This window comes from Saccopteryx bilineata, chromosome 4 (genome assembly GCF_036850765.1).
Source record: "Saccopteryx bilineata isolate mSacBil1 chromosome 4, mSacBil1_pri_phased_curated, whole genome shotgun sequence".
Classification (NCBI taxonomy): Eukaryota; Metazoa; Chordata; class Mammalia; order Chiroptera; family Emballonuridae; genus Saccopteryx; species Saccopteryx bilineata.
In genome coordinates, this window is record NC_089493.1 from 36,613,563 (window position 1) to 36,626,867 (window position 13,305).

The following is a 13,305-nucleotide window of genomic DNA, read 5'->3' on the forward strand; positions in this document are numbered from 1 at the left end:
TATTTTAAATAAAACTGCATTGAACATTCATGCATATTTCTCTGTGTAAATGTGTTTTCATTTCTCCTGAGTAAATGCCTAGGAGTAGAATTGCTGGTTGTGTGAGAAGCGTATGTTTAGCTTTATAAGGAGCCAGCAAACTTTTCCAGGGTGGTTGAACCATTTTGCATTCTTAACAGCAGTGTGCAAGAGTTCCCATTGCTCCACATTCCATCAAAACTTAGTGTTGTCAGTCTTTTAAATTTTAGCCACTCTATTGGGAATATAGTTGTATCTCATTGTAATTTTAGTTTCCATTTTCCCTGATTACTGATGATTTTGAGCATCTTTTCATGTGTTCATTGATAGATACAATAGGTGTTTTTACTATCTCTATTCTTGCATTTTATTTTAACAGTTATCGTTTTATAATGAATTTTAATACATGCTAATATAAATACCTTTAATTAAAAAATGTCTTGGTTATTTTCTCTTATTTGCTTATAGCAATATTAGAATAATTTTATTAAGTGACCTCCCATCCTTAATGTTAAGAAAAGTAGAGATTTTGTTGAACCTAATTGGGAGGAGTCTTTGTAATAGTTTTCCCATCAGGAAACATATTATGGGGCCTGGCCAGGTAGTTCAGTTTTTAGAGAGTCATCCCGATACACCAAGGTTGCACGTTGGATCCCCGGTCAGGGCACATACAAGAGTCAACCAATGAATGCATAAAAGTGGAACAACAAATCGATGTTTTGCCCTCTCTCTCTAAAATGAAAGAGAGAGAGAAAGAAAGAAAGAAAGAAAGAAAGAAAGAAAGAAAGAAAGAAAGAAAGAAAGAGGTGGTAGAGCGTCGGCCTGGCGTGCAGAAGTCCTGGGTTCGATTCCTGGCCAGGGCACACAGAAGTGCCCATTTGCTTCTCCACCCCTCCCCCTCTCCTTCCTCTCTGTCTCTCTCTTCCCCTCCCGCAGCCCAGGCTCCATTGGAGCAAAGATGGCCCGGGCGCTGGGGATGGCTCCTTGGCCTCTGCCCCAGGCACTAGAGTGGCTCTGGTCGCAACAGAGCGACGCCCCAGAGGGGCAGAGCATCGCCCCCTGGTGTGCAGAGCCTCGCCCCTGGTGGGTGTGCCAGGTGGATCCCGGTCGGGTGCATGCGGGAGTCTGTCTGTCTCTCCCCGTTTCCAGCTTCAGAAAAAATACAAAAAAAAAAAAAAGAAAGGAAGGAAGGAAGGAAGGAAGTGTCCATTTATTTAGGCCTTTTATATCTCATAAGCTTTTGTTAGTTTTTAAAAATCTGTGTCTGGTACATTTTTTCAATAGTATTTCCATTAATTTCATTCTTTTAGTTATTTTATATCCATATGTAATAGTAATTATTATTATATTATATTCACCTTCATTTTGGTATTCATAACAACCTTTTATCACTGTCTTTTGAGAGTTAAAATTGATTTGACTGCTGCTCATGAATCAACTCTATTTCTTAGGACTTTGCAGGCTGAGCTTTAAGTGGGAGGCTCTAATAGCCAACAGGGTATAAAAAGTTTCCTACCTGAGAGAGATATATTCTGTTATTTGGGTTTATTTGTCTTTGAACTGAGGAAGAATGTCCTGAGAGAAACAAACAGAAGGTAAATGCCTGCTCTTGCAGCGCAAGTGTGTCAGGGAGGGTGTGGGTGATAAAAATTGCTCTATTTTTAAAATAAAACTGGAAGGCTGAGCTGAGATTGAACTCAGATTCTGATTCCCAGTCCAGGGCTGTCTCTTCCCTCCGTGCAGTTGGATATGAATGATAATAGGTGTTCAGACAGACTTACTTTTTCAGAAAGAATGAGGTTAATCTTTTATATTATATATTATAAAAAGCACATTTTCCTATAAAGTTTTTATTTCTCAACTAAAAGAATTAGCTATGTATTTTGCTTTTAATTTTGCTTTGAACTTTTCTCTGTTCTATGAGTGTGGAGTAGGATGCTTCTCAGACTGTTGCAGGGGACAAGAAATCCTTTTACTACGTGAGGTAGTGCAGTTGGAGATGGACTCTTTTCTTTTTCTTTCCAGTAGTGAAGTGAATTACTATGACCTTCTTGCATAAGACATTTTTTAGGCTATTTATAGTTGAATGTGTTCAAATTATTGTGCTTTCTAATCCCTTTTTTAATATGTAAAATTATCTTTAAAAACAAACTGAGGAAAGAATAATGAAAGTGGACCTCTAGTCCCTTAAATTGTTATTGTTATAAACCTCTTTATAAAACCAGTAAAGATGTATTCTTAGAATTTTTAGAAGGTACTACTATGGCAAGTACTATGGGGTTACAGTTTTCTTTTAAGAATAAAGCATTACATTCAAAGTATAATAGAGATGATCTGATTATAATTATATTTTGGCTTGTAAAATATAATTTAGTTTTGAATACTATAAGTGAAGATAAAATAATAACAACATAGTTATCTGCTCCTTCAAAATATTTTATAACACACTTTACATTACCCCCTATTCATGTGTGGAACCTGTAAATATGATGACAGAGTCACTCCCTTTGTTAGGTTACATTATGGAGCAAATGCTAACGGGATGGTCTCTCATGATTATGTTAGGATTGTATAAGACTCCATCATATGCAGCAGCCAGGAGAGAGTCAGGGGGTTAGATGCTTTCCTCCTAGCCTGGAAGAGAGTAAACACGCTCTGAACTGCCTCTGAGCAAGGAACTGCAGGTGCCTCTAGGAGCTGAGAGCAGTGTCCCACCAACAGTTAGCAGGAAAATGGGAACCTCAGTCCTACAGCTGCAAGGGACTGATTCAGTCAACAACTTGAATGAGCTTGGAAGAAGATCCTAAGCTTTATGGAAGACCTGGCCTGCAGCGTTGGGAGAACCTGAGCAGAGCGTCCAGCCACACTATGCCTGGACCCTGATCCTTGAAAACTATGAGATAACAAATTTGTTTTGTTTTAAGCTAATAAATTTATAGAAATTTATTATGCAACATAGAAAACTAAAACAACAGCCTTAAGGAGATTACTAAACTGAGCTTACATGTTTTCATTTATAAAATGGGAATTACAGATCTTTATGGGGAATTTATAGGGATTAAATGACATGTTGATGAAAAGTACCTGGACATCAGTAGGTAGTCAGAAATGTTATTGTGTCAGGCTGGGCAGACATAGCTTCCTTTATATGCCCAGTACGGAGGGTCATTTGAGAGAGTGGTTTTTGCATCTCTGGGGAGATTTCTTACTACTCCTAGAACTTTCTAGACTGCACCTTTGCTGGCACCCTCAACCAGCTCAGGGCATGATGGTAAAGCCACAAACAACTAAATTTCAATTTTTAAAAATTAATTTATGTTTCAGTGAGAGGAGGGGAGGCAGAGACAGACTCCTGCATGCACCTCAATTGGGATTCACTTGGCAAGCCCACTAGGGGGTGATGTTCTGCCCATCTGGGGTGTTGGTCTGTTGCTCAGCAACCAAGCTCTTCTTAGTGCCTCAGGCGGAGGCCATGGAGACATCCTCAGTGCCCAAGGCCAACTCACACCAATTGAGCTATGGCTGCAGGAGGTGGGGAGAGAGATGTGAGAGGGGGAGGAGTGGAAAAGCAGATGGGTGCTTCTCCTGTGTGCCCTGACTGAGAATTGAACCCAGGACATCCACATGCCAGGCTGACACTCTACAACTGAGCCAACCAGCCAGGGCCTGAATTTTAATTTACTTGTTGAAGAAATGTTACTGGATTCTACCTAAAGCGGGAGAGAATGATAAAATTTGATTATGGTCCAAATGTGGACTCATATCTTTTAGGAAACATTCTTTAAAATCTAGTGAGTTAGAAAAAGGAAAGTTAATTTCAGGACTTGAAACAATAGCATTTGAAATATAGGTAAATCTCAATTTATTGGCATTTAAGTATTTGTATAAACCTATATTTTTGTGAACTCGCTATATTGTTTGAGAAACCAATGGAAGCTTTTTTTTTTTTTTTTTTTTTGAGTCTCAAACTTCAAAAGGAAGCAGGTCAGAATCACACTTAGTATTTAGTTATATCTTTAGCCTCCCTCTGTCTACAGCAGTTCCTTAGTCTTAGTTTTCGGGATCTTGACACTTTTGAACCTTATAAGCCAGTAATTCTGTAGAATTCCCTTACTTTGAATTTGTCTGATATTCCCACATTAATAGATTGAGCTATACATTATTTGCAGGAATATCACAGAAGTACTGAGATGTTCTTCTTACTGGCTCCTATTATGTGGTGACTGATTTCAATTTGTCTCATTACTTGTGTACTTGTTTGGTTAGGGTGATGTCTGCCAGTCTCCTATACTATTATTCTTTCCCCCTTTGTAATTAATAAATATTTTTGTTAAGATTCTTTAAGAGAATGCAAATATCCCATTCTTTATTAAGCCTTGAATTTATATCAATATAACTTATCATTTCCTATTTTCTACAGGTGTTTACTATCTATTACTATCATTATTTATTTGGATATCCAAATTATCCCAGATTTGGTCAGTAAGATCCCTTTAAACTGGGGTGTGTGTGTGTGTGTGTCTGTGTGTGTGTATGTGACATGTGCCCATAATTCTTGGGCACTTATTTTTCAGTACATACAACAAGCTGCTTCAGGTTCATATTGTACTTTCTCTGCTCCAGTCCTGAAATAAGCTGTTTCGCCAAAGAGCCCTGTTTCTTTTTAAAGGAGAATGATATTTGTAAACCAAGATCTGGAAGCTAATTTGCTCATTGCTCTCAGGTGTCCCTGCTTCCAGGCTCTCTCAGAGGATAGACTTAGGGACACACTTATTCCAGTATTTATTTATACCCAGTTTAAAGAATACAAACCCCTGTGTAACGAGTGCCATGAAATAAGGTATCTTCAGACACGCAAGCTCCCTCCGGGTGGTCCTTCCAGTCACAGCCCCTTCTCCTCCTACGGAGATGAGACAGTCCCCACTGTGCTTCCTTGCCATGGTGTCACCACCTAAGCATGCTCTCCTAAACTATGTAGTCTAGTTTTCTCTACTTTAGAATTTTACACAAATGGAATCTTCTCCTTTATTTTCTTTTTTGTGTGTGATTTGTTCTTATTATGACATGCCCATTTAATTTATCATTGAGATTTATTCATTTTGTATATTGAAATTCTGGCCCATTGTAGCTTTAATGTGAGAAGTTTAGGTCATATTTATTAGAAATACACAATTAAAAAATAAGGTTCCAAAATATTCTATGCATTTTTATTTTTCACCGATTTTATAATCCTCTCCCCACCCCTGTCCTCCCCTCCCCTCTCCTTCCCTGTCCTTCCCTGTTCTCCCCTATCCTCTCCTCCCCTCCCCTGCCTCCCCTTCTCCTCCCCTGTCTTCCTCTGTCCTCTCCTGTCCTCCCCTCCCCTGTCCTCCCCTCCTCTATCCTCCCCTCCCTTGTCCTCCCCTTCCCTCCCCTCCCCTCCCCTCTCCTCATCTCTCCTCCCCTCCCCTGTCCTCCCTTTTTTCTCCCCTGTCCTCCCCTCCCCTTTCCTCCCCTTCTCCTCCCCTGTCCTCCCCTTCTCCTCCCCTGTCTTCCCCTGTCCTCCCCTCCCCTCTCCTATCCTCCCCGTCCTCCCCTGTCCTCCCCTCCCCTGTTCTCCCCTCCCCTCTCCTGTCCTCCCCTGTCTTCCCCTCCCCTCTCCTATCCTCCCCGTCCTCCCCTGTCCTCCCCTCCCCTCTCTTATCCTCCCCATCCTCCCCTGTCCTCCCCTCTCCTCCCCTGTCCTCCCCTCCCCTCCCCTCCCCTCCTCTCCTCTCTCCTGTCCTCCCCTGTCTTCCCCTCCCCTCTCTTATCCTCCCCGTCCTCCCTTGTCCTCCCCTGTCCTCCCCTCCCCTCCTCTCTCCTGTCCTCCCCTGTCTTCCCCTGTCCTCCCCTCCCCTCTCCTATTCTCCCCTGTCCTCCCCTGTCCTCCCCTCCCCTCCCCTGTCCTCCCCTGTCTTCCCCTCCCCTCTCCTGTCCTCCCCTGTCCTCCCCTCCCCTGTCCTCCCCTCCCCTGTCCTCCCCTCCCCTTCTCCTTCCCTGTCCTCCCCTCCCCTCCCCTGTCCTCCCCTCCCCTCTCCTGTCCTCCCCTGTCCTCCTCTTTCCTCCCCTGTCCTCCCCTGTCCTCCTCTTTCCTCCCCTGTCCTCCCTTGTCCTCCTCTTTCCTCCCCTGTCCTCCTCTTTCCTCCCCTGTCCTCCTCTTTCCTCCCCTGTCCTCCCCTGTCCTCCCTTGTCCTCCTCTTTCCTCTCCTGTCCTCCCCTCCCCTCTCCTGTCCTCCCCTTCTCTCCCCTGTCCTCCCCTGTCCTCTCCTCCCTTGTCCTCCCCTTTACTTTCCTCTCCTTCCCTCCCCTTCTCCTCCCCTCTCCTCCCTTGTCCTCCCCTTTACTTTCCTCTCCTCCTCTCCCCTTCTCCTCCCCTGTCCTCCCCTCTCCTCTCCGATCCATACAGCTCTCATCCTCTCACCACTACCCACTCCAGACAGCCTCATCTCTGGTTTGCACAGGTTCTCATCTGAGCTCCTGGCCTCCATCAATTTTGCTGCCTCTAATTCATCTTCCATGTAGCATCTGAAATAATTTCTAAAATGGAAATTTTCTTATCTCTTTCTTACTTAAAAGAGTTAAAAGAGGCCCTGGCCAGTTGGCTCAGTGATAGGGTGTCAGCCCGGCATGTGGATGTCCTGGGTTCAATTCCTGGTCAGGGCACACAGGAGAAGCAACCATCTGCTTCTTCACCGTCCCCTCTCCCTCTTCTGTTTCTCTCTCTTTCCCTCTCTTCCTCTCTCTTCCCCTCCCACAGCCATGGCTTGCTTGGTTCTGGCACATTGGCCCCAGGTGCTGAGGATGACTCTGTGGAGCCTCTGCCTCAGGTGCTAAAAATAGCTCATTTGCGAGCATGGCCCCAGATGGGCAGATCATTGGCCCCAGACAGTTGTTGCCAGGTGGATCCCAGTTGGGATGCATGCAGGAGTCTGTCTGTCTATCTTCCCTTCTCTCACTTGGAAAAGAAAAGAAAAAAGAATTAAAAGAAGTACAATTGTCTTTAGGCAGAGATTGTTATATAACTAGTATCTTACTGCAATGAGTATTTATTTTTCTTAGTTGTAGGTCTATGAGAGTTGGTTAGGTTGGCTCTACTTCATAAAGCTTGGCTCTAAGCCTTGGGTTGAGTTCACATCTGCTCCATATGTCTCCATATTCTCCTTGGGCCAGTGGCTACCTCAGGCATTTTCTTATGGGAATTCAAGAGGCCAAGTCAAACTGTTGGAGTAGCACATCTACAAACATACCATTGGCTAGAGCAAGTCCCGTGGCCAAGTCCGTTCATCATCAGTTGGTGAGTGGGATGGCGTGTCGCCAGCCTATGATTAAGACCCCTGCCCTTAGTTAAGTTAGAAATCAGAGGAACTGGTTTATAAGGGAAACTGAGGTTTAACAAGTTACAACCACACCTGCAAGAGCAGGAAACTTTTAGCTAGCTTGTGCAGGTTGAGATTTATCTTGCTGATATCAGCCAGGTGTGGTTCCCAAGCTTCAGGTTCCCAGCCAGGATTTGCAGGAAACCAGTTTATTCTTCTTAGAATAGTAGACACTTTTATAAGGTATTATGCAAGCGTGGCAATCTCCTTAGAACAATTAATAGTTTTGCAAAGATATTATACAAGCGTGTTGACACAGCTGTGACTTTGTGGTTTATGTCTTTAAATACTGCTCTCTCCCCCAGCCTAGGGCCGCCGTTCCTGCTTCTCTGTGTAGATTGCAGACGGACGGTCCACTGGCCAGTGAATTTAAAGGCTCTTTAAATTTTAATTGATTTGGGCTCTGCCTCAGTTTCTCGCGAGTTGCGCCGCAACAGTGAGGAAGTATATTCTGCCCACTCGAGTACACTGCAAGGTCACAAGGCTGAGGGAAGGAGTGAAGAATTGAGAATAATATAATCAACAACTATTGTTAAGTAGCAGTTCTTTCTGTTCTTATTCAGTTTGCTAATTTCTTTATTCCCTTATTGACTAGTTTAGTTATTTTATTTGATTATGAATTCCCATAAAAACATCATGTTAAATTTCAAAGAGGGATATGTGTTAAAGAATATAAATAGTAGAATTCGGTGACCTGATACTTGAGGAGCTCTGTGATTGGGAGCCAATTAATTCCATGGGACTGTCTCACTTTCTATGTCCAAAGGGTCATATTTCTAAATGTATATCTTGAGAATTCTAAGTACATGCAGAAAATAACCTATTATTCAAAAAGTAGAATATTAAAATATTCCTTTACTAACAAGGCATGAATGAGGCCAAACTTTGGCCTGTGTACCTATGCCTGTCACCAAGAAGATGTCCCTTATTTCTCAGGTGGGTAGCATAATCAGTATTGTTGACCAGGAAGTTATTTACCAAACCATTATAACGATAACCTTCCTTTTTTCTTATTTTTTTTTTTTACTTTTTTGCTTTGCTATAGGACATAATGATTACATCTGTCCAGCTACAAATCAGTGTACAATAGATAAGAACCGGCGCAAAAGCTGCCAAGCCTGCCGACTCCGGAAGTGCTATGAGGTTGGAATGGTGAAGTGTGGTGAGCGTTCACTTCCCTTTTGAGTGTATGCGGGACACGCTGAAAGCTATAGGGACCTGTAGTCTGGATGAGAGGAGGTTTAGAACTTGTTAATTATCATCGAGTGTTTGTATGCTGCACCTTGGAAGGGACATTAACGTATTCCCTGTAACCGCAGAGGCCAGAGCTGGAGCGAGTGTGAGCAAGTTACAGGAGGCAGAGTTAGGCCTAATGTAGGGAAGACATTTCTATAGTTCAGGCGGGCTGACAGCAGAATAGGCTGCCACGTGAATTAGGGAACCCTAGCCACTGAAGTGCTCAACGGGGGCGGGTGACTGTCTGCCTGGGGCTTCAAAAAGCCTAAGGTGGACGGTCTGGTAAATGTTCACAGTTAACGCTGTGACAAGAAAGTAGCGTATTTCCTGAGTTACTTGGGTAGCGTAGATAGACACATACCTATCCCTTCAATAGCTTTCTAGAAGTGGGAAAAATTACATAGTGGTTGGAAACATGATAGAACTATGGAAAGTACATAGAGTATAGGTTTTGTTCCATGGCAGTATGTACCTACGCATTTACCTGTGTAAATATATACATCTGCATGTGCACACACACGTACATGAAGGAACAAGGAAAATGGGCACCTTAGTGTCACTGCTGACACTGTGCCCGACTGACCTCTCCACGGGGCTAACTTGGGATTCATCTGTCCGTACACACTGGCTTATCTCCCTACGCTCACGCCAGGTCTGCCGGTACTTCTCTTACCTCTCGTGCTAGCTAATATTTTGCCTGTGGTTAGTTATAATTTCTCTCTTTGTAGCTATTTGAAAATTTTAAAACAAGTCTCTCTTTTTTCTGGGAATCTCTTAGTAACTGTCTCTTTAACATTCTCTGTCCTCTTTTTCTTTGTATGGACAACAGATAAGATCCCTCGCCTGGCTCAGGATTACAGCAGAATTCTCTTAATTTGAACACAGTTCTCTGGCTTTCTAGAATCACTGGTGTTTTTGGTTTCCTGTGTAAAACGTCTCCTCCGAGCCCATGATCCCCTGTGTGTACTGGATACTCTCTGAACACTCTAACATTCCTGCTCCCCCCACCTCAATTATGTCCTTATTAGTAACCAGTGGGCTTTTTACCAAATCTGTTTCTACTCATTATAATTGTAAAATTATATAATCTAATTAAAATTTATGCAAACATTAAATATAAGTGAGAAACAGTTGTTTCAATGAAAGTTTGAATAAAGCTATAAAGGACTAACAGCAATTGTGTTAAGTAGATATGGGGGAGAGGGGGGAGACAAGTTATAAACCTGGAACAATGCTGAATTCAGACTGCTTTATCAGTGCCTAAGGCTTTGCTCTGTTTTAAAGAAGCTGAAACTTAATGGGGGACACGTGGTTGGGGGGTGAGGGTGTTATATTGAATGGGACACTTGAATCCATGTAAACACAATAAATTAAAATTAATTTAAAAAAATTAAAAATAAGCTGAAACTTAAAATTCAGTGACAGTGTATCATGGGTACCATTTATGCAGGAAAATAACATGATTTCATTGACAGAGGTGCTTAAAGAGAAAGCCTTGCTCTCTGACAAAAGATTGCAAGTAAATGTTTTATAGTTTAAAGAATATTTTAAGTGAGTGAATACATATATTTTTAAAATGATGTACAATTTAGTTTTAGGATAAAGATGCTTCTATTATACAAGGATCTGTTGGGTGACTGTAGCCTGGTGGTTCAGGACCAGGGCAGCAGCACATGTGCACACCACCTGTAGGGGGCAGTGTGCATGGTGGGAAGAACAGGAGGACTAGACTCCCATAGACTGAATCTCATTTTTTGTCTCAAGTCTGGCTGACTGTGACTATGCTCAAACGACTTGACCTTTCTGGCCCTCAGTCTTCTTATCTCTGAAAGGGAGATATCTGCTCCATCGGGTTTTGTAAGGAATACATATGAAAACGCAATGTCTGGCAGTAAATTTTAATTTTCCTTTCTTTCTCCTTCCCTTACTGAAAATCTCATACAGTTGTGAGTTTGATACACTACAGTCTCATGAGGCAGAGTATAGAGATGTACATAATTAAGCACTTCCATGGAAAAGGGAATGAGAAAAGGGGTCATTGAATTTGGCCAACGAGTCACTGGGTAGGCTCTCTAAGAAAAAATATTTTATTATCTTTGGAAATTATAGAAGAAATGAGATGGGTTAATGTGCCAACAGTTGGTTATTTGGTCCTTCACTGACCCAGAAGAAGACAGCTAGGAATGAAGTTTCTGAACCGTGGCTCCTCCTTTCCCAACACTTCTCTGCCCCTCCCCCACGCCCTCCATCCACATTCTTCCTTCCATCTCTGTGTCTCAGAAGAGGAGGGATCCTGCCTGCATTCTGGATTCTCTTGCACCAATCCACATCCCTTTCTATTCAGAAATCATGTCTTTTCTGTTATCACTTTTTTTTTCTTCAGGATGTCCAATTCTTTCTTTTCTTTTGAGGCATTAATATGATTGTTTAAATGGCAGGAGGACACCCACTCAGACCAACTTCAGGGGTCAGGCTTCCTTAGAAGGAAGCACGGAAATGTAAATAGTCAGGAGAGCAATCTGAATAGCCATGTACTCGATCCATCTGCTGGTTGGGACAATAGCTCAGCATCTTTCAGACACTATAAATTGGATGGGGAGGTAGTATGAATTAGTGATTGAAAGCACCAGCTCTGGATTCAGACTACTGATTGGGTTTAGTGTCTGCTTCTGCAATTTTCTATCTTTTCTATCGTGGGCAACTTATTTGAGATCTCTAGTGTCTGCTTCCTCCTCTGTATGTTGGAGATAGTAACAGAACCTGCTCTCCAGGGCGGTTGTCAGATAATCTATGTACTGTAACAATGTATGACACATAGAAGCTTCCAGTAGATGATCACTGCCATTATTATCATTTACTATTATTATTGTTGTTGTCATCAGCAGCAGCAGCAGCAGCAGCTTTCTCTGGGGCTCTTTCTAATATGGAGTACTCCCATTAGATAGTTGCTCCTTAAGCTCACTCGCAGGCACATTGAGTGACTCTGTGTAGATTACAGTGTCACAGTCATGACACTAGAAATGTCCTTGGTAGAAAAATGTGACTTCCTTTTCAAGGGCTTCATTTTATTGATCTAGAACCCCCATAACTTATTCAGGGCCTGGTACATAAGTACTTTGTCAGTGAAAATTAGACAAATAAATTTGAATGTATAGATTCAAAACCTTTCATTTTGTAAACCTGTTTTGTAAACTCCTTAACTTCACATACTCTACAAAAAAGAAATGTGTGATCAGAAAAGGACTTTTTTAAACCATTATTTTTTCATTTAACTGTGGGGATAGTAGTCAATCTTAACTATCTATAGCGCTCTGATTACTAATGAAATGAATTGTTTTAGGCTTTTAATTTTTTTAGTATAAGTTTGATTAAATATCTCTGAATGGATAGAGTCCTTCCTTCTACTGCAACTAGCCAAGAACATGGGGAAAATTCAGATTTATTTTCTTAGGAGCAAATATTAAATTTTCTCATACTTGCTAATTAATAGATATAGTTTTAAAATGTGGACAGTTGAATATAGTGAACAAATATAATGGAACTGCAGTGTGTCCATAAAGTCATGGTACACTTTTGACCGGTCACAGGAAAGCAACAAAAGATGATAGAGGCCCTGGCTGGTTGGCTCAGTGGTAGAGCGTCGGCCTGGCGTGCAGGAGTCCCGGGTTCGATTCCCAGCCAGGGCACACAGGGGAAGCACCCATCTGCTTCTCTACCCCTCCCCCTCTCCTTCCTCTCTGTCTCTCTCTTCCCCTCCCGCAGCCAAGGCTCCATTGGAGAAAAAGATGGCCCCAGGCGCTGAGGATGGCTCTGTGGCCTCTGCCTCAGGCGCTAGAATGGCTCTGGATGCAACAGAGCGATGCCCGAGAGGGGCAGAGCATTGCCCCCTGGCGGGCATGCCGGGTGGATCCTGGTCGGGCACATGCGGGAGTCTGTCTGACTGCCTCCCCGTTTCCAGTTTCGGAAAGGTGCAAAAAAAAGAAAGAAAAAAAAAGAAAAAAGATGATAGAAATGTGTAATCTGCACCAAATAAAAGGAAAACGCTCCCAGTTTCTGTACAATGATGTGGCTGCATGTGCGCATGTGCAGATGATGACGTAACACCGTGTATACAGTGGAGCAGTTCATAGCCATGCCAGTCGAGATGTGGACAGTACAGAAGAAAGTTCAGTGTGTTCTGTGGCTTGCTAAATTCTAATCCGTGACCAAAGTGCAACATGAATATTGGCGCGTTTATAACGAAACACCACCACATAGGAATAACATTACTTGGTGGGATAAGCAGTTGAAGGAAACCGGCAATTTGGTGGAGAAACCCCGTTCTGGTAGGCCATCAGTCAGTGATGAGTCTGTAGAGGCTATACAGAATAGCTACCTAAGGAGCCCTAAAATATCTGTGCATGAGCCCACATCGAACTACACTGAATGGGAGAGTTTTCCTTTTATTTGGTGCAGATTTCACATTTCTATCGTCTTTTGTTTCTTTCCTGTGACTGGTCAAAAGTGCACCATGATTTTATGGACACACTGTATATAAACTAGATATTTTGAAGATTTTAACTTTTAGATTTTTTTCTTTAGGGAAAATTTATATAAAATTGTATCCATGTTAATGACATCTTGACTTATAACATGTCTTTCTTTTTTTTTAGCA

General features: G+C 42.4%; 1 protein-coding gene across 1 annotated transcript in view; it reads left to right on the forward strand.

The window, feature by feature from the left end:
- ESR2 (estrogen receptor 2) overlaps positions 1-13,305 on the forward strand; it is a 60,344-nt gene that overhangs the window by 21,956 nt on the left and 25,083 nt on the right. The window contains exon 4 of the mRNA XM_066274812.1: positions 8,461-8,577. Coding sequence (XP_066130909.1) covers positions 8,461-8,577 — 117 coding nt within the window. The remainder of the gene's footprint in view (positions 1-8,460; positions 8,578-13,305) is intronic.